This window comes from Triturus cristatus, chromosome 4_1, assembly GCF_964204655.1.
Source record: "Triturus cristatus chromosome 4_1, aTriCri1.1, whole genome shotgun sequence".
Classification (NCBI taxonomy): Eukaryota; Metazoa; Chordata; class Amphibia; order Caudata; family Salamandridae; genus Triturus; species Triturus cristatus.
The window spans coordinates 299,967,589-299,989,828 of NC_140585.1; the positions used below are offsets into that span (position 1 = coordinate 299,967,589).

Below are 22,240 nucleotides of genomic sequence, written 5' to 3' on the forward strand. Positions count from 1 at the left end.
CACCTATTGAAAAAATAGTGGGCAAATGGTGCATTTTCAAGCAAATTTGAGAAAGCAGGAAGGTTAATAAAGCAATTGTGAATATGGTCTAACAAAGACAGTGACTGGAAAAACTGGGTGTAAGCAAGGTTAGGTTTGTGCCTGAAACAAGAATATAATCCAAGGACCATTCTCTTGTGGGAAACCTGTAACAATGTCCAGTAAGTGACAGAGTATCACGACTAAACAGCATTATGTACAGTTGAATACCACATTCTTCATAAGTCATAGCGCTTCTTTCCAATAAAAATTCTTATTCTGTGATGTAATTTTCTCTTTTATGCATTGTAATGTAATCCAGGCACATTGCATCTTTTAATTTAGGAACAAGAGGGATGTAAAGAGGTCTCTTGCAGCCTCAATTCAAAGAAACGTCTGGAAATTTGTATTAAGCATAGCTGACTGTTCCACTGCAGGTACTGATCTGCAGAAAACACAACACATGAACCGCAGAAAATGTTTTTCAGCTCTAGCTCTTTCTCACAGGCAGGCCTTGGCTATATGTTTCCACCATCACTGATTTTCTGGTAAGAGCATCAATCACAAGCAAAGAGTTGAAGCAGCCACTCTTTTCACATTTCACCCTCCAACCACTTCAGGTTCTCTCGAGTTTAGTTTCCCACTTATGGTTTAAGTCAGACATAGCCACTGTCAGTGTACATTAGGATCACTATGTCCCCATTTCTATAGTTATACGGCGAGAGAATGTGGCCTAACAGCTAAAGCGGTCGAACTCGGAGCTGGGGAACAGGGTTCGAGTCTCGGCAGGGACGCTCAACATTCTGTGATTCTGAGCAAATCACGTAATCTTCCCGTGCCTATCAAAAATGAATGTGTCCATCTGTAACGTAACTGGTGCTCATGTAAAGTGCTCTGATACCTTGGGGTCTAGTTCAAATGCTTGAATATTCCCGTCCTCAAAGTGGGAGTCCCACGGTACATAACATAGTAATGTAGCAATAACACAACCATAGATAGGCAAGAAAAAAACAGAGTAGCATTGAATCATAAAGCTTTAGATAGAAAAAAACTTGGCACTTTTATAACATATTACAGTCATTGTGAATAGTCCAAACTCCAGCCAATCAGGCGTTAGCACCCTCCAGAATGTTCTCCTCAGACGCTCAGGCCCTCAGATTTTTGTTGCACAAGAGTAACAGAGTCAATGAGAAGAGGAGAGCCTCTGAGGGGAGGAGGGTGGGTCGCATGTGAATCTATGAAAGACACCAATACTGGAGGACCACAGTTTACAGGTAAGTAACGTTTGTTCTTCTCCAGTATTGGGGTGTCTTTCATAGATTCACATGCTTGAATAAGAATAGTAAGCAGTGATGCCAAAATAATGCAAGGTACATATAAAAACATCATAATACACAGTACAGCGAGATACTGAAGCATAAAGACAAAAAATGGTACCTTGTATACAGAAGGAGGGAAGCAACAGAGGCTCACCTTACTTAACCCCTTCGGTGCTCATGACGGAATGGTTCCGTCATGACCCACGGTTGAGCTGTGCTCATGACGGAACCATTCCGTCATGACCACGCCCGCGCAAGATTCCGCCAGCACAGCGGCGGAATCTGCGCAGCATCGAAGGGGTTAAAGAGATTTTGTAGGACCGCTTGTCCCACGGCTGAATCAGCGTCGTCAGTAGCTTCCAGACAGTAATGTTTGGTAAAGGTGTGCCTGCTGGACCATTTTGCAGCCCTGCAGATGTGTTGAAGAGGCACACAAGCAAATAGCGCAGTAGAAGAGGAAACTTGTCTGGTAGAATGCACTCGAACATTTGCAGTAAGTGGCTTCCCAGCTTGCTGATGGCAAAAAGTAATAGTAGTAGATATCCAGCATGCAATAGTCTGTTTGGTGACTGGATGTCCCTTTCGCATCCGTCCGGAGGCCACAAAAAGCTGATCAGACTTACGGATACTAGCTGTCGTTTGCAGATAAAATTTTAGACATCTGTTGATATCTAAAGAATGGAGAGACCTCTGCAGACGTTTGAGGATTAGGAAAAAAACTTTTTTAAATGACTGGCTCATTAAGATGGAAATCCGATGGCACTTTGGGGCTAATGGCCGAATTAGTGCAAAGCAATACAGAGTCCTTGGTGAATTGAAGAAAAGGCGGTTTAGTAGTAAACGTCTGTATGTCACTGACTCGACGTGAAGAAGTGAGAGCTAACAGCAGCGCAGTCTTCCACGTAATGAATTTTAGATCGACTTTATGGATGGGCTCAAACGGTGGCTTCATAAGTTGAGCCAATACAATGTTCAAATGCCAAGGAGGAGGCGGTCGACGAACTTGAGGAAACATCCTAAAAAGACCCTTGAAGAACTGCTGAATGACTATGGAAGAGTAAAGAGAGGTGGAACCATCCTGTCGAAATCTGGAGATTGCAGCCAGAAAAACTTTAAGAGTAGAATGCGAGAGACCAGATTTTGCTAGATGTAAAAAGAAAGGCAAAAGTTGATCTGGTGTGGAATGGACATGATGCACCTGAGCAGCGTCGCACCACAGACAGAAACGTTTCCATTTGAGCTTGTATGTTTTCACAGTGGAGGCTGCTCTAGCCTTAGCAAGAACTTCCCTGCAGTCGGAAGGAATGTTTAAATTGGCAAACTCATAGTGCTCAGGTTCCATGCCACTAAGCGAAGAGAAGCTGGGTCGGGATGACAAACCTGTCCCTGATCCATGGTCAGAAAGTCTGGAAGTGGACGGAGCAGAATCGGGTCGCACTGCGATAGGAGCAGGAGTTCCGTAAACCAGACTTGTCGAGGCCACCTGGGAGCTATAAGAAGAATGCGGCAAGGTTCTTTCTTCATTTTTCGAAGAACCCTGGGGACCAGAGGAATCGGTGGAAAAACGTAGGCATATATTTTTGACCAGTTCATCAAAAAGGCATTCCCGCACGACTCTGGATGGGGAAGCCAACTTGCGTAAAATGGGCATTTTCGGTTGCGAACCGATCCAGATTCGGGGGGCCCCATAACCGAAAGATGTGATCCAGAGTGGGTTGATGCAACTCCCACTCGTGATTGGACGAGGTTGACCTGCTTAGAGAGTCCACCAGAATGTTGGACGCTCCCGGAACATGCACTGCCATCAGAGTGACTTGATGCTGGATTGCCCAATCCCAGATTTGTTGAGCTTGAAGAGATAGCAAGATGGACCGGGTGCCCCCCTGTTTGTTTATATAGTGCATGCATCTTGTGTTGTCCGTCCGGATCAACACCAAAGCTCCCTGGATGATAGCGCAAAAAGCCTTTAGCGCCAGAAAAATGGCAAGTAACTCTAGAAGGTTGATGTGCCAGGTCTTTTGGTGGGTATCCCACCGTCCTTTTACTGTGAGGTCCTCAAGGTGTGCTCCCCACCCTTTGAGAGAAGCGTCCATTGTGCGAGTTAAACTTGGAGTGTCCACCAGAAATGGACGTCCGGAAGAGACGTTGGTTTTCGAGAGTCCACCAGAGCCGAGCCTTTTGCATCCGAGATGTGACCTTTATCATATCGTTGAAGGACCCTGAGACTTGAGCCCATTGCTTGTCGAGTTCCTCCTGGATGGGTCTCATTTTCAAGCGGCAGTGAGGGACTAGTGGAATGCAAGAGGACAACATCCCTAGGAAGGACTTCAACTGCCGAACAGAAACTGACTTTTTTAGCCGGAGGGAGACCGCTAGGTTGCAAAGTCGTTGACGCCTTTCGTGTGACACAAAGGCCTTTGCCAGGTTGGTGTCCAGGATGGCCCCCAAAAACGTCTAGAGTTGAGCGGGAGCAAATTGAGACTTGTCCATGTTGAACGTAAGACCCAGAGACAGGAAGAGGGAGCGGCAAAGTAGAGTGTGTCGGGATGCCAGTTCGAACAACCGTGCCTTTAGAAGGCAGTTGTCGAGATAAGGAAAAATGTGTACGCCTTGTAGATGAAGGTAAGCTGCCACTAGTGCGAGGAGTTTGGTAAACACTCGGTGTGCAGAACGAAGGCCGAATGGAAGGACTTTGAATTGGAAATCTTTCCCGGCCACTCTGAATCTGAGGAATTTTCTGTGCCTGGGCAGAATAGGAACATGAAAATAAGCATCTTGAAGGTCCAGTGTGGTCATGTACTCTCCTTGGGACAGTAAAGGAAGGACCTCCTGAAGCGACAACACGCGGAATGTTTGCTTCTTGATGTATTTGTTTAGGGTGCGTAGATCCAGAATAGGGCGCCATTCTCCCGACTTTTTCTGAATTAGGAAGAACCTCGAATAGAATCCTCTGCCCCTTTGTAAGTTCGGAACCACTTCGATTGCGCCTTTTCTCAATAAGATGTTTAGTTGACCTAAAAGTTCCTTCAGATGGGCAGGAGGAGGACCTCTGGGTGGAGAACTGGGAGGGATCTTGACAAACTCTAGAACGTGCCCCCTGCGCACAATATCCAGAACCCATTGATCGGTAGTAATCAGAGACCATTTGGAGTAGAAGAGGAAGATTCGACCTCCAACCTTTGCGAGGGTGGGAGGCCTCAAGGATGGTAGATGGAAAAAGTCATTGTTTCTTGGAGGAATCCCTTCCTCTATAAGAGGATTTACCTCTGTACTGTCGGTGAGAAGCGGCTGGCGGTTGTCTGTACGACTGTTGATTCTAGGAGGAGTAACGTTGTTGGCCTTGAGATGAATGGTATTGTCGGTATTGATTGGAACCTCCCCGAAAGGAAGAGGAGAAGCCACGACCCCTCGCACCCCGAAAGGGCTGTTTTTTAAATTGAAGTGTACCAAGAGCACGAGCAGTGTCGGTGTCCTTTTTGATCGTCTCAAGAACATCATCAATGTGTTGGCCAAACAACGATTCACCGTCATAGGGCATGTCCAATATTTTCATCTGCACCTCTTGACAGAAAGAAGTGGCTTTCAACCAGCCCTGCCGCCTGAGAACAGCAGCACCCGCCAGTTACCGGAAACCAGTAGAAGACACGTCAACAGCACAATCAATAATCTCCGAGGAAATCCTTTCCCCTTCTTGAAGAATCTTCAGCGCCTCTGCTTTAGAAGGTTCTGGTAGTAAATCTAGGAGGGGAGCAATATCTGACCACATTTGTCGGTCATAGCGGGCGAGAATAGCTAGAGAATTGGCCGCTCTGACCGTAGTTGCCGCCAAAGTGGAGAATTTTTTACCAAAGGCATCTCCCCTCACGATCCGGAGGAGCCGATACTGGAGACGAGGGATTCCTGGCACGACGTTGTGCTGCCTGAGTAATAATGGAATCAGGTTTCGGCTGTGCAATAGACAAGCAGGCAAATTTTCCGGGGCCTTGTATTTTTTATCTAGCCATGGCAGGACAGCAGGAATGGAATTAGGATGTAGCATGAGCTTGAGACCCGCTTGCCAAATAAAAATCGATGATGGGGATAGCACGCACTTGTTTCTGTGGCTGATCCTTGAAGTCATACAAGAAACAATCCTCCTCTCTAGTGACCATCGGGAGGTGAAATCTATTTGCCGCCCTTTCCATGAGGACATGAAAACCACCTATGTCCACAGGTGGATAATCAAGAGGAGCTGGAGTGGTGGGGAAAGGCGTTTGAATCTGATAATTGTCCCATTCCGTGAACAGGGATCTATCATCTAGCTCACCCTCCTCTCTGTCATCAACATCTGCATCATCATCATCCTCCTCAATGACATGAGAAGCGTCATGGTGTGGCAACCTGGACGGCGAAGTAGAAGGCATAGAAAACGGTTCTGTAGGAAGCGGAGGTGGTAGAGGCGCTTGTGGTGCTGGAGAAGCCTGGACCGAGTTTGGAAAACGTCTGTAATAGTCATCCAGCATTAATTGAAGGTTGGAAATAAGGGACATAGGCATCTGCGCCATAGGAAGATCCAGTGCAAGCTGGTTGGCACGGTCTGAAAAGTCCTCATACTCATGGTCGTCATCAAAATCCTGACATTTAATCAGAAGCTCAGAGGGACTGCTCAGAGCAGCCCTAAATGCGTTATCCTCCTCCGATTCGTCGTCACGAGCGTCAGAAGCGAACAGCTCTGCTGGAGGATGCGAAGCAGTTTGGATTGGTGTCAAAGTATCCAAAGAAGACCATCGCCGTTGAAGCAGAGAACCTGAAGACTTCAAAGGAACCAGATCCATGGATGCAGCAGTCGACGCGGTCGACGAGAGAAGTTGCCGTCATTGTTGAGCCACTGTCGACTAAGCCACCGTCGACGACGAAGCCACCGTCGATGATGAAGCCATCGTCGATGAAGCTGAACCTTTCGTCGACGAGGAAGTGCGCGTCGACGAATGCTTCTTCTGCTTGTGAATCGCCGTCGACGAAGTCAAAGGCACCGTAGACGACAGAGGCCTCACCTTCACTGACACCAACGTCGACGGAGATGTCGCCGACGACAGGATCATAGCCGGCATCATAGATGAAGAAGTCGAAGTCGTAGAAGCGACGACAGCAGTCCTCGTCGAAGGAGGAAGCAACGACGAGCTCGTCGACGAGAGAACCAGTTTTTTTAGACAAAGTACAGTCTTGGACGCCTGAGAGTCAGATCTCGGGGGCGTAGAGAGTGTAGACAGACTCTGAGGGGCAGGAGACACCCCTTTTGAAGGGGAAGGCCGGTCAGTGGACTTGACAACATGATGTTTTTTCGCCACCTTAGTTTTAGGAGAAACCTTCTCAGACTCACTGGCTCTCTTCAAAGATGAAGTAGTCCGAACTGTGGAAACACTCCCCACATCTGACAAAGGTTGTCCATAGTCTTCAACTTCTATACCCACAGAAGGAGATGCCCCTCCCTGTCCTTAAGGGTCTTCGGAGAGAAAGTCCTGCAGATTTTACAATCCTTTACCTGGTGTTCAGGGTAGAGGCAATAAATGCACTTCTGATGTGGGTCCTCAGAATGAAGTCGCTGTTTTCCACATGTCCCACAAGGTCTGAAGAGGAACTTCTTGGTTGTAGACATGACAAAAAGCTTTTCTTTGAGAAGAAAAAAGAGAAAAACTGAGCAGAGCTCAGGGAGACTCCCTTCACGCGACGTGCAGTAGAAAATCTGAGGGCCTGAGCCTCAGAGGAGAACATTCTGGAGGGTGCTAACGCCTGATTGGCTGGAGTTTGGACTATTCACAATGACTGTAATATGTTATAAAAGTGACACGTTTTTTTCTATCAAAAGGTCTATGATTCACTGCTACTCTATGGTTTTTTCTTGCTTATCTATGGTTGTGTTATTGCTACATTGCTATGTTATGTACCGTGGGACTCCCACTTCGACGACGGGGAATATTCAAGCATGTGAATCTATGAAAGACACCCCAATACTGGAGAAACCACAGTTTTGTGAGCTTTATTTAAAAGGATGTTATGTGATTGTTTATAAGTACTTAGTTTGAATTGCAGCTTACGTGAATCACATGGCTATAATACTAATGGAAAAATCTTCTTCACTGTTCAAATTTCTCATAACTAAACAGTACTGGCCCTACCCCCTGTAGCTCCCCCTTTTCATTCTCCTCTTCCCCTCCTGCCCATTCCTCTTTGGCTATGAACGCCCATCTTTTTGCTATCTCCTTTTCACTTCTTGCGAGGGGGTGCACCATGATTAACCCCTTATCACCCACCCCTGCTCTGTTCAATACCCCACAACATATCCTTCCCAACCCACCTCTTTCGTACCCTAACCCCCTTTCTGGTTACTTTTCTATATTAATGTTTTGGATTTCCTGGAATCTATTTTTCTTTCTCACTTTTCATTGATGCTAATTGTGCTTTAAAACACTTGGCTTTCGCTACTCTCTTTGTTTCCGTGCATCTCGCATTGATTTTTCCCAAAGTCGACATGCCATGGTCCACCTCTCCGCCGTCGCTCAGCCCACACCCCCTCATGGAGGTCTGGTCTTGTCAAAGATTAGCAGACGCTATTTGGGGTCAGCTAAGACCATAGCCAGCTGCCAAATTTGTGTTACGCCCAAGCCCAGGCTCCAAGGCGCTATTCCAAAGATGTTCAAGGGTTGTGTTAAAGTTGCTAGGGGAGATAGGCAGCGTGGAAGCCCTGCCAGGCAGGTGGCTGTTTCACCATGGGGCGCCGGCGAGTGACTGGTGAAGAAGGCCTTCCCTGCATTGTTGCGGCGCCGCTGTGCCCGAATGGGCTGTCCCACCCTATGCACTCACCCCAAGTGTCTGATGGTTGCCTTGCAGATTCAGCACCACTCCCATGATTGCACCCGCAAAGACCATGCCAGTGCAAACCCCTTCAGCAGCAACCATGCAGTTCCTTCCAGCATGCAGGACCCCCACACAATACCAGCAAATAGGGCCTACAGGTCAATCTAAGCACCTTCTCCGTTGAAAATTCTGTCACTGCAGAGCCTCCGGGAGATGTTTGGGTCGGCCTTACCTTAGTTATTGATACATCTGTGCCTCGGTCGGCCTCCCACTCACACCGCATCCCCTCAGATGCTGCCTCCTCCAGTTTTTGCAGGCGGCTGCCGGGAATGGTCACTACAGACAGGCTCGCTACTCCGGTCCTGATCCAGGCTCTGGCCTCACTGCTTCTCTGGCTCCAGCGGGGCTGCAGCTCGGCCTTGCAGCCCCCAGCAGCACAAGTGTAATGCCGCTCAGACGGTGCAGAGGTGGACCAGACCGCAACGTGGTCCCATCACCATTGCTACCTCACGAAAACCAAACTCCGCATGTGCCGCGCGCACACGCTCACCTAACGGTCTCCTCCTTTCTCCACGTACGTCTGGTGTACGAACTGCGCAATACTGGTGTCATCCCGCGACACACCCACCATTTGCAGGCGACACAGTACCGTGTCGCGACACAGAGTTTGGAAAGCTCTGGCCTGCGGCATCAATGAGTTTAGACTACTTATCAGGAGGAGGGGCGTCGCCTGTGGTTTGAGAGTTAGCTCTTTTGCCGACATTAGATACCACAAGAGTCTAAGGGCAACTGACCTTTTATATATGCAGGGTCTGTAGGAGCGGGCTTTTATTTTTTATCTACTCTAGGTGTGAGTATTCTGGATCTGACGGGGTCTTTGAATAACTCATCTGTGTGTTTTAACATGCTCTTGAGCATAGGTAAAGTTTTAGTAGACCTTTGTGAGTGTGTCAAGTGTCTCAACAAGGAAAGCCTCCTCTAGAGGGTCTGTATGAAGCTCCACCCCATGATATTGAGCAGCCCTGTTGATAAGCTGAACATTGCCAATGTTGTCGTCAGGTGGTAAGGGTCTGGAGTAATACAGGTCGGGGTCATTGTCTTGATCTGGTTCCTTATTATGATTCTCCCAGGGATCAGTTTCCTGTGGTATGTCCTGATCTTGTGGCATATCCTGCTCTTCATCCCCATACCCATAATCTTCATCCTGTGGGTCAGGTGATAGTGGAGGTGGTGGTGAATTTGATGGTGTAATGATTACATTTGGGTTAGGAGGAGGAGAGGGAGGTATGTAAGGAGGACAAGAGTTAGTACTCATGTCCTTTTTCTTCAGAGAGATCCAGCTTCCGGTTTTTAGGAAGAGTGGCCAGGAGGTGTCCAGTTTTAGGGTCAATACTTAGTCTCTTTTGTTTTGGAACCAAAGGTGGGTCCTTGGACCGAGACTCTTTGGATGGAGTATCTTTTTTCTTTAGGAGTTCATTTCGGCGTCGAAGCTTTGGGCTGAGAGTCTTTGGGCGTCGAATGTTTTGAATCCGAGTGCTTGGTTTTAGCCGGTTTGGGCTCTGAAGCTTTCAGAATGGAAGTTGTTGGCTCCAAACTTTTCGGCGCGGAGGATCTCGGCTCCGAGCCTTCAGATGTCGAGGATTTCGGCTCCGAAGCTTTCGGTTTAGAAAATGTAGGCTCCAAAGCTTTAATTTTGAAGGATTTCGGCTCCGAAGCTTTAGATTTGGAGGATTCCGGCTCCAAGGCCTTCGGTGTCAAAGGTGTCTTCGGTGCCGGTTGTGTGAAGACTAGCAAATGCTTTGTCTTATGTTTCGGTGGCGAGGGTGTTGGTTCGGCACCGGAATGGGGCTGGCTCGAGCCCGAGCCGGAAGGCTTGTCTTTATGTTTCATAGCCGGGCTTGTGGGGCGGGGCATCGGAAACTTTTTCTTGGTGACGACCTGAGCCAGAGGGCGAAGGTGATACTGGAGCCTTAAATTTTGGTTGAGTGGGCACATGGGAATCTGCACTCACGGTACGTTGACCCTGAGTGATGTTCAGTTCATCTTCCATGTCGGAGTCGGGTTCGGACACGGAGACCATTTCTTCGTCCTCGACTTCTGCAGATGGACGATGGAAATCTGAATCTTTACCGAAGAGGTCCGGTATGTAGCCGCTGCCGTGTTGCATCTCGTGGCATCGTGCCGGACGATCAAGCATGGTCTTCTTTGATCGGAACGATCAACACGCTTCACAGTCCTTTTCGTTGTGTTCCGGGGATAAGCAGAGGTTGCAAACCTCGTGCAAGCTGGTTCGTGGAAATTCAGCACGACACCCGGGACATAGCTTAAATGGAGTCCTTTCTATCGACTGCTGGCGTGGTCGGCACTGATAGGCAGTTTAAACGATACGCGTCGAATGGGAAACCGCGTTCGAAAGACAATACCGTCGAGGGTAGAGGATTGCATGTTGAAGGGGTTAGAGAGCGATACCTAACCGGAGCGCAGCAATACACATCCGAACCCGGTGGCGGAAAAAAACAATCTGGGGATGGAGTCAATGCCCATGCGCACTATCACCAAAAGGAGGAGTCACCTACTTTGTGACTGCAAAGACTTCTTCGAACAAAAACAAAGTGCAAACATCCGGACCAAACACTAAATGGCGATCTATGCTAAAGCATATGATCTACAGCTCATATGCCTCGAACACATGCTTTTTAACAATGCCCTTTAAACTTTGGCAGAGAAATGAAGTTGCTGCAACATTTTTGGGCCGGTCAAATCTTCTCTTAAACTTACATGTGCCACACACTGGTTATCGAGAAACAAAAAACACAATATCTTTTTTCAGGTTTCTCACAATGCACAAATATTACTTTTTTACCAATAGAGCTAAATAATTGTAAGGTAATATCATTTTTGGGTCTTCGCTGCATGAGCTCATGTGCACTAGTACTTGCGCTCTCACTTGCGAGAGACATTGACTTGAACAAGGAGCTTGGAGCCCGCCCACTGTTTACTATTCGTGGGCTTCATTGTCACGCTCATTTGCTGCCTTCCAATTAGGCAGCGCAAACCATCTTCACTTCCTCTTCTTTCTGCAGGGGCCCTGACAGTGCACTGACTGCTTCTGAATTTATTAAGGTCCTTACGCTGCTGGCGCTTTGATTGAAGTACTACTTGTTTTAAGATTCTTTCTTCTGCCTCTCTCACCTTCCGCCTCTGTGTTGCTTCTTCCTTCCCTTTCCACCCGCCCATGTTGCTTTTTTCACCATACATGTTGCTTCTTATTCTGACCCCCTGCCCTCCATCCTTCCACTCCCAGCTGCTTCTTATCCCTCAAACACCCCGTCCCGGTTGCTTCTTATCCAGTCCTCCTTCCCCCCCTTTCTATTTCTCCTTCTCCTCCCACCTGCCCGTCCCAGTTTCTTCTTCCCTAACTCCTGCCCATCCCCGTTTATTCTCTACCTACCACCCACGCAGCCTGTTTCATGTCCCCCCCTTCCCAACAGTCAGGAGCATAAAAAGTGCCATGACAAGGCGAGTGCTGGCCACTTCATATTGCTTTTGTTCCGGCCCTGTTTTCCACCAACACCTACCGTCTTGTTCTCCAACCCACCAGATTGCCAAAGCCAATAGCTTGCCCATAGGCAAGACTTATTGGCTCTCCCAATGCTTGTTTTCGCAGTATTGTACAGTGGAGGGCTGCTTGCACTACCCACTTGTCAGCTGCAAACGGAGCAATATGTATATGCAACTCACTGGCTCCCAGTAAAATAATGTCTTCTGTGTACTTCGGGCATCAAACAGCTTTTTGCTACACCCACTGGGAAGAAACCGAAAGCAATGGAAAATACATTTAGAGTGGAGGAGCCTTGGCAGTCCAGATGTTCCAATTACTTGGCACAGGAGTGAGAGAGCAGTAAGGTAGCAGGGCTTGGAAGTAGATGGGAAGGAGAGCCAGTCCTCAGCTGCAGCACAGTGGTCCAAGTGCATAGGACGGCTTTACAAAGGATTACACTCCTCTTGGGCAAACAATAAGCATCAAATTAATCAATGAATGAATCCTAGTGATAGACGAGTGTAACAGCGATATGGGCCTTAGCAGAAATAACAGTCAATAAAAACAAAAAAACAGTGAGATGGCCAAAGTAACATTTAAATAGGAGGCTTTTGAGTTTCTTAAAAGAGGCAAGACATGAAGTATTGTGAAGGGTGGAAGAAGAGATATCCACTTCTTGGGAAGGCCAGTAGGCCAAGTGGATATAGTAGAGCCAAGGAATGCTATCGCCCTGCAACAGTGAGGCGACCCAGACACCAGAAAGGGAAAGGATCTACAGTGATAGAAAAATTAAAGTAGGCACTCTTACGTTTCTGTGATTTACATGTTAAGACATATCTGACGTTCATCTACTCCTCACAAAGTCCTAACAATGGACAAATCTAAAGTGTTGTGACCCACCCAAATTTATTTTTCTTATCATTTATTAAAGAACAAAATCAGCCAACTTTCTGCCACTATCAAGACACTCAGGAGTGCTAGGGAGAGGGGGCAAAAACAGAAGTTATTTGCAGACATGGTATTATATATAAGCAAAGTACATGATAAAGAAGTCTGTAATATGCTGTATTGTTGTGATGGTGATGCTAAAGCCTTAGTATAGGAGAGAAGATAAAGGATGAAGATCCTTCAACGTGTGTCACGCACAATGGGTTAAGAACCATTGTGGGTATTCAAAGGAAGGTAACGACAAATGGAAACTATGCTGAAGGTGACAGGAACGAAGAGTTGACACATTCCTTAGTAAAAGAGGAACGGAAGAGGTGGGTGTCAAGTTATACTGAAACTAAAATAAATCAGACACAGACTTTGAAGTAACTTCTATAATGAAGAGTCTTGGAGAAGGTGACAGCTTCTGCCATATAGCTTCCGATACTGTTGATCACGGTATCGTGATACATAGACTGCGGGAGATCAGGATTCAGGATAAGGCCATCCGATGGCTGTCCTCCTTTCTAAGTGAAAGAACCCTCCAATACATGGAATGAGGTTTCTATTCGGACACATTCAATGCCCCATACGGAGTCCCTCAGGGATCGGGACTTATTCCCACCCTGTTTACCATTTAAATGAGGCCTCTGGCACAAATAGTAGAGGAGTTTGGACTGTCAATTGTGTCTTATGCAGATGACACAGAACTGGTAATCTCAGTGTCTGATGGTATTAACTCTAATCACCTGCAGCTAGTCCCTTGCATGGAAGAAGAAAAAAAGAAAAAAAATCACTAAATGGATGGCCAACTGCAGTCTATAACTCAATGAGGAGAAAACCAAGCTAATGTTCCTGCACTGACCCTTGGAAAAGGATCAGCTGGCCAGACAACTGAGGTCTCCCCCCAACACCAAAGCCGTGCATTGAGAACTTGGAGATGTGGCTTGACCATAATCTCTCTATGGATACCCAAGCTAAAAAACGCTCAGCCACCTGCTTCGGTATTCTTCGCCTAATTCGGAAGATCATAGACCTTATTCCAGATCAGGCACGGAGAACGGTGATTCAGTCGCTGGTGGTCTCTAGATTGCACTACGGTAACTCATTGTACCCAAGGGCCCCCAAATACACTGTCAACAGGCTGCAGGTTGTTCAAAACAGGGAGGCCAGAATGATACTAAAAATCCCCAAGCAGGAGTCAGTGAAAGATTCATTGAGAAAATTACACTGGCTCCCTATTCTAGCTAGGATCAAGATTAAGGCACTTTGCCTAGCCCATAAGGCTATGCATGGCAGGCGTCCAGCCCTGTTACGGTCTCTCATCTCCCCTTATACACCCAACAGGTCCCTCACGTTCTTGCGCAATTTCCTAATGAGCTCAACAAGGATAAAAAGAGCCAGATGGGGCGGTAGATCCTTCACTCATCTGGTCTCAAAACTTTGGAACTCAATGACCATTGAATTGAGACTCTTGAAGGATTTGAATAGCTTCAGGAAGAACCGTAAAACATGGCTCTTGCCTTGATTGTCCCTCCACACCGTTGCGACACCCTCTCTAGCTCTGGGAAGCCCTTGGGCAGTCATGCGCTCTACAAATCACATAAACATACTGCCCTATCTATTGGGTGGATTGCTAGGAGCGTCAAAGCAATTAGCCCCAAGAGCATTAATAGTTGGCAATTGGTAGACCTTCACTTGGTAGCCAAGAGTGAAGCCATATAATGAATTGTAAACCAAACACATGATAGTGAATGGAGCGCTCACTTTAATAAGGAGTCAGCGTAAATTTACAGCACAATCGAGGTATGATCAAATTGAAATGATCAAATCACATGATTTTGAATTCTTTGAAGTTTTGAAATGTCTGTTTTTTTTCACAGACCTTTGTATAGTGTGTTGTAATAGTCTAGCAGAGGGGAAAAAAATTACTGCAGACACTAATGATGTCTTGTGCCAGAGGTACATCAGGTGGGAGGACAATCATGTCCATTTGGCAAATCTCTTTCTGCACGATGAAAAGAGCTAAATGCACTTTGTTCACAATACACCTGTCAATGCACAGTAACCACAACGTTGGACTAAAGAGACAGAATAAATATGCACCAAAAAAAGAGAGCAAGCGGAAGACAGAATTAAACTTTTAGTACAGACTTGTAGCGCATGCTTCAGTGTTTTGTGAACCACGGTGAATGCAAGCCAGAATAGCCAATACTGGTAGACATTTTAAGGAGAGTAGCTGAGAGAGGCTATTGACAAGATTGCATGGGGCAGGGGAGTAAGGCATGGCCCCGCAATGCAGGGGCCCCAAGGCTTCAGCATCCAGGGGTCGGGGCGGGAGGGCGCTAAGCCTCCTTTTTAAGTCCGATGTTGGCACAGAACACATTTCGTGAAAGCCTGTCTACACATTTAATTTGTGCAGGTGTGAACCGGCAGCACTTATTTCGATGCCACAGAACTTCTAATGCAATCCCTAGCTGTGCGTGAAGACTGGGTACAAGGAGCCAGTGGAGCAGTAGGAGTGCCAGCTGCTGGAGGATAGTCACACAAAATACCACAGCTGAAGAGCAGTCTTGATCTTACCGGTCCTAAGCCCCCCCAAAAAAGCAAGAGTGCGTCAGCCAGAGGTTTTGTACAGGTCGCCATATAGCCACAGTTACTAACCTGATCTTCTTGTCCCCCATGATTGCAGCAAGCTTCTATGAAGAGATGTTCACCGTGTCCTCTTTGATCGAAGCACAAATGTGTCCTGCAAGCAGTGGTATCTTCTCCAACTACAACAGTTAACTAAGGGACAGAAGAACAGATCAATAAGCAATTTCCTTGTAAACAAAAGAACTTTCTGTGGTTGTGACTTTACATATCCATACAAGGTGCAAATTTAAGTAATGATATGGTTACATTTATAAACAAATGAAAGGGGGCAGTGGATTGCAGCCTTAACTTAGCACCACTATCTTCACAAAAAACAAAACAAAGCGCAAAGAAGCACAATGTACCATAATCTACAGGCAAAGGAAACTTCCTTCAAAGTAAAAGTACAGCGAGCTACTAAACATCCTATGTATGTGAGTGATCAAATGAACAGTATCTGTCTAGTGTGTGTAAATGATTAAACATGCCTGTAATACAGATATCAGATGCGAAGGGGGACCCTTCTGTTAATGCATAGAGCCATAATTACAGGCAGAGGCTAAATAAAGAGTGAGCGGCCCATCAAACCTGCGGCTGACTGATCACGAGGGACACTGCATAACAAAAGGCGGCACCCAGCACTGAAGCCCCGCTCTGGTGAGATTCAAGCTGCTTTTAAACTCAGTGTCATTGTCTGTCAAAGTACCAGTCTGGACGACAACATATGCCCCATCCCTACTCTCTCTGAGGCTGCTGATGATGGCGCCTTCGGTATACAAACAGACAGACACAGACCCTAATGCCATACTTTACTGACCATAAAGCAAGAGAACTACTTTTAAACAAATTCAAACTAGTCAAACAGAGATGTTTTTACATCTAATACCTCCATCTACTGTGTTAAAGGATTGTCACATCTTCTGTGACTGGGGTCTATCAGGAGATACTTGAGTTGACACTGTTCACAGCACCAACCACTTACTGTTTTGAGCAAGATCTGTAGACTGGCACTGAAACTTTAAGATTCCTAAAAGAAAACTCCCACCACACTGTAAGCCTAAAGAAGGGGCCGCCAACAGTTTAAACAAGAGACCGAACCTCTATGTATTACACTGCTCTAGCACCAGGTGCGTTTTTAGGTCTCGCCTAAGCCAGCGCACATGCGCTGTCTGTGAGGCTTCTAGTAAGGACTTCCAACTCGGACCACATGCTTGTGCGTATTCTTTTTTTTTGCTCACACGCTATTGGTCTTTGCGTGCGTTTTTCTGCATGTCCTGCCTTCTCTCTCCCCTGGCCTAGGGAGCTCGGGCGCGAGCAGCGGCCCCGCAATGTGCCTGCTGTATTCCTTAAATTCTTTGCAGTGCGCGCTGGCGCACCACTCCCGGGCTGGTTAATTAGCGTGCCCGCGCTTGTTAAAAGTTGACAGGTAAGTTGTGAAGGATAGTGTCGCACACACAACCCTTGTTTTATTTTAGCTATCTTTTTGCAGCTCGCGTCTGCGCGTGTCTTCCCATGGAACCATTCAGAGTGCCGCATTAGTAGTTCTCTAGTTTTAGCGCATGCTAAGTCCACTTTCTGTGCTTACTGTAAACACACTGGATTGCTTGTCTCTTTTCTTCCTTTTCTCGTGAGAGGTCCTCGGAGCTATGCAAATTTTCGGGGCGGAAGTTGTTTCTCTTTCCGGCGGCAGATCTCAGACGAGCTGCGAGGAGGAAGGTGAGCAGCAGACCCTGGCAGGTAAGACGCACACGGAATCAGGAAATGTGGTGCTCAGAGGGTTGTGTTGGTCTTGAGGGTGGTATCCGAGGGCCTCTGGGCACTTACAGCGCAGTCCAAGGCACAGGCTGCAGACCGATCCCATGGCAGGAGCAGACAGTTCAACAGGAGGCCTCAGCATGGGACAGTAGAGCTAGGGGGCTGCAGATCGTGCGCTTAATGCAGCAAGGTTCATTGGTATCCTGCAATGTGCACACTTATCTGTAGGCAAGGCTTGTCGTAGACCCGATCTGCCACGGTGACAGCAGCGTTTCATCCAGCGTTTTAAGTAGACGTCCGGCTTTTAGAACAGGTGCTTGTCCAGCGTGTGACTTGGTAATGTAGTATTTACAGAGCTGCTTTGTTGGATCGGTGACGAATGGCAACGTTAGGGTGAGTACCATATTATAGCATATAATGGTATAGTGACAGCATCTTCGTTTTCCCTTGAGCTGTAAATTCAATGTTCCCTTCCTTGGTGTTCTGTCAAAGTATTAATCTTTTTAACATCCACATGCAAGTCGCCAGGCAAGCGTTTCTCTCTTCTGCAAAAGTTCTTTGGGGTGTTATATACGCACGCTGGTGGTCTCAGCTAGACATGTGGACAAACACACACCAGGGCGCTTTTGTTTGCCACAACTTAAATATTGTGAACAATGGACGGCTTGTGTCTGTCATCTTGGCTGCAATGTGGGCAAGTGGCAGTTGAATGCCAAAGGGTTTTTAAGCTTCAGACCAGTACGCCGCCTTCATTTATTGCGATCCTTGTCAAAACGCAAGCTTTCTGCCTAGTGAGACATCTATTTTTCTGTGACAGTTGTGACTGCAAGGTTTCGCGTTGGATTGTGCTGAAGCTGAATGGGATGGATTGGCGTAGACTGCGAGTAAGTGAGCAAATTCAGTGAGTCTTTATTAATAATATGTCTTTTGTGTACATTAGCTCAACATCTCCTTCCTGGCCACTGGCTACCAGAAGCTCTTCGAAGTTGACGATGACCGCAAACTCCGAACTTTCTATGAGAAGCGCATGGCCACCGAAGTTCCTGCTGATCCCTTGGGTGATGAGTGGAAGGTGAGGCAAAACTGTGTTTATGCACTTTGTAGAGTGTTGCAAATGAACATCAGAATGCATGGAAAAATAACTTGGTGGCGGGGGGTTGCAGTTGAATATGTGTAACTTAATCGTTTTGGGAATGCAAGTGTTAAGCATTTTCATTTTAGTATCGCTTCCATTTCCTATACAGCATAAAAAGAAGTGAAGTAAAAACTTTGTATTAAGGTTCTCATCACTGCCTCATGTGTTTTTAAAATTTGCTTGTGTGTGCCTATTACACGTTACACATTTTGTTGCCTTCTTATTCAACTCCGTTGGTTTTGTATTTAACAAGTCTGCATTGTAATGCGCTTAACTTGCTATTGTCAGCTGATATTTTTGGAACCACTCGCATAACTCACGTAGGCTACAAGCTAATTGCTGTTGCTTTTAAAATACATGTACTTTGGGGTTAGTCATTATTTTACTACTGTCAAGGGTTAAATAAAGCAGTAGATTACAGTAAATTTTGAAGCGTGCTGTTATATTGGAAAACTGTTGGGCCCTTCGCAGCTCTGATGGTTTTCAGAACGGTATGGAAATGCTAATGTTGTTATGTTAATGTGTTACTAACACACGCCTAAGCCCTATATTGTTATATTTTACTTGTCTAGGAGTCAGCAGTGCAATATTTCTCTCCATGTGTTCCCATACCTGGCGTGTCACACAGTTTAATGGTTACTTTCCCTACATGTTCAAGAACAGTAGATGTTTCAGCACCCAGGCTAATGTGCTGCATAGCTAAATACATATAAGGTCCCAAAGGCGAGACCGATTGCATTGCAAATGCTTGTTTAACTGGTGATCAAACAAAATGTGAACTGAACTCTCAGGCGACACATGTCTGTTTGTTCATCGTGACCACCGAAGCCAGCCAATAAGTTAGATGAAAGCTGCTCTCCATTTCTGACCTCATCTGACCCTGCACCACCAGCTCTACCTGTTGCAACTTGTTTTCTTGCCCAAGGGCTGCTTGTTTGCTGATAATTTTCAATGAACTGCTCGTCATTCTGTCCGCCATGCTGACCCTCTAGCACCTTTCGGACATAACTTATGCAACTGACATCAGCAAGCTCACCTGACCGGTTCAGTGGCACAACGCACTGTACCCAGGGACTCTATGTCCTCCTGAAAGTTGGCATTGACTTCTACCTACTTCTTTATCTGATGTCAGCTGCCTCTATTCAGAAGCACTCTATCTTAACTGTGGTGCCTTGAGTGATATATATACTCAGTGCCGCATCTAATAGGCACTAGATAAAATGAATTAAAAAAGTACAATTAATTTAAGTATTTCTACATTGTGGATCTAACCACAAGGGCAGCAGTGTGCTTCAGGGATAATTAAAACAGAGGTGCAGAGATACACTACATAGATAAGGTGAAATAAAACACAAAACAAAAAAAGCTAAGTACATTCTGAATATGTGAGTTTGTATTTCATTTCAGAAGGGTAGGAGATCCACATTCACTCGGACTTCATTAGGACAGGAGGTCTATAATCTGGGAGTTAGCAAGAGTAGGCTTGTTTCGACTCTTGTAGCTTCAGGGTTTTCTAGATTTACACAGCGTCTGTTTCTGGTGTTCCCCAGACCGCCTTGAGTTGTAGTTTAACATTCACATAGGATGGCTGGCGGTGTGGATTACTTTATGAGGTATAGCAGCTATCTTGAAAACAATTCTCACTTCCAGATGGAAACAATGAAGATATATTATGAGGGGAGAGAAATTGGCCGATTTTGTGCCTTATATAACCAACACAGGACTGCTTGTAGGATGGGAACTGAAGTGGTGCTAACATCGATTAAGGGAGGCCCAATAGTGCATTTCCTCCATCAAGAGGGGTTAGAACAAGGCCCTTCATTGATAAACTCATGTCTAAGTAGGAAATCTGGATGGAGTTCATAGGAGGAAAAACGTGTCCGTTTGGAGATATGAAGCTATTAGATTAAGACTTTGTTCTAGCTGTACATGAGGGATCTGGCATGTACAGACAAAGATGGGAACATACCAGACGGTGTAGAGTGTGAAGCCATGGTTGGACTGGGCGCGGGGACTCACTTGAGAAGAGGAGCATAAATATCATTCTGGTAAGGTTCATTTTCAGAAAGACAGAGGACTTTCAGTGGGTTCGTTTTTGAAGGAAGGGTTTTAGATTAGCTACGATGGCTTGATTTGAGATCTTAAAGTAGAGGTGAGATTAATTAACATACCGATGTAATGAAATATTGCATTATTGTGACTAGAGGTTCCATATTGAAATACATATTACAAGAAATGTTACACAAGGAGCTATCTTCTCACTATATTTATATATATATATATATATATATATATATATATATATATATATATATATATATATATATTATCTACTGGCGGTCGCCAGTAGATAGTTATAGTTACAACCTAGTTTCCATAGGAAATCTCAAAATTCTATTTTGAATAACTTTGGCGCCGGTTGACGAATCCTCGTGAAATTTTCAAAACTAATGGGGCGCTCCGTTCAGCTCCTACCCTGAAAGTCTCGGGGTGATTCGTCAAGTGGGGGCCGAGAAAAAGGGGGGGTCCCAAAACGCGTTTTCCCCATGCATTTTTCCATAGGACCTTTAGTCGCAGCTACAGCCCGAACGGCTGAACAGAATTACGTGAAATTTGGCAGAGAGGTAGCCATAAGGTCAAGGAAGTGCCTTTTGCAGGTCTGGTGTAAATCTGTTCAGTATTTCCTGAGAAAATAGCATTTAAAAGCATATCAATGTCTATACGCGCGCACCGTGCGCGCACAGTGCGCGCAACCTGCCGTGCGCGAGCGCAATTCTGATTGGTTGTTAGATGTCGGTAAACATTCGAATCGGTCGAAACCAGGAAGTGTCGGCCGCCATTTTGTCTCTCGCAGTCTGAGGGGGTGAAAGAAAAAGGTGGAGAACGTGAAAAGGGGGCAGAGTGGACAGTTCCTGACCCCCTAGCCTTGGTCAGGGGGTCACAGAAGGACCCCCAAGGGCGAAAAAAACAATTTAAAAAAAAAAACATCGCGAGGTGCGCGCACGGTGCGCCCACGGTGAAAAACCTGAAAAAAAAAATAATAATAAATACATAACTTAGCATTTAAAAAACCGTACAAATTCACTGAAAAAACCATAGGTTTCACACACGTTATAGTTACGAATTAGCATTTAAAAAACCTTGCAAATTCACTGAAAAAACCATAGGTTTCACACATGTTATAGTTAGCTGGACATTTCACTCGTAAAAAACCAATGAAATTCCCCCGTTATAGTTAGTGCAGGCAACTATAAATCACGCGACCGCAACCCTCTGCTGATGACGTCAGATATTACATCACTGATGACATATGTGTCTTTATGAAAAATAAATATTTGTAATATATGTATAGCTAAAGATTAATGGAAGAAGACATGGGTAAATAAGTGTCTAAATACAGTGATGTAATATCTGACGTCATCAGCAGAGGATTGCGCCGCGTGAGTTATAGTTGCCTGCACTAACTATAACGGGGGAATTTCATTGGTTGAGTGAAATGTCCAGCTAACTATAACATGTGTGAAACCTATGGTTTTTTAAGTGAATATATATATATATATATATATATATATATATATATATATATATATATATATATATATATATATATATATATATATATATATATATATATATATATATATATATATATATATATATATATATATAGAGAGAGAGAGAGAGAGAGAGAGAGAGAGAGAGACAGACAGAGACAGACAGGCAGGCAGAGAGAGAGAATATATGGTGAGGGAATAGCTCTTCAAAGAGAAAGCAGGTGCAACATAACCGATGTCTGATTATCTACATTATTCTCAATTTCCTCCAGTCTGGACTTGCTTCAAATACAGCACAGAGACTGTAACTCAGGTATTAGATAATGTTCTGACAATCCTGTAGGAAGGAGGTGCATGCCTCTTGGCTACGCTGTACGTACCAGCAGATTCTGACACCGTAGACAAGTGGTTCCCACACTTTTGACTTCTGGGGACCCCCACTTAATCATTACTGGATCCCGGGGACCCCAAATGAATCATTATTACAATCCGGGGACCCCCCCACGAGTCATTACTGGAAGCC

The 22,240-nt window shown here is 45.7% G+C and overlaps 1 protein-coding gene across 4 annotated transcripts in view; it reads right to left on the bottom strand.

Moving 5' to 3' along the window:
* The window catches only part of SLC25A18 (solute carrier family 25 member 18), a 284,586-nt gene that overhangs the window by 104,754 nt on the left and 157,592 nt on the right, over positions 1-22,240 (bottom strand). For all 4 annotated transcript variants that reach the window (XM_085652170.1, XM_085652171.1, XM_085652172.1 and 1 more), the window contains one exon: positions 15,304-15,426. In XM_085652170.1, the coding sequence (XP_085508296.1) occupies positions 15,304-15,323 (20 nt within the window). In that variant the 5' untranslated portion in view covers positions 15,324-15,426. The remainder of the gene's footprint in view (positions 1-15,303; positions 15,427-22,240) is intronic.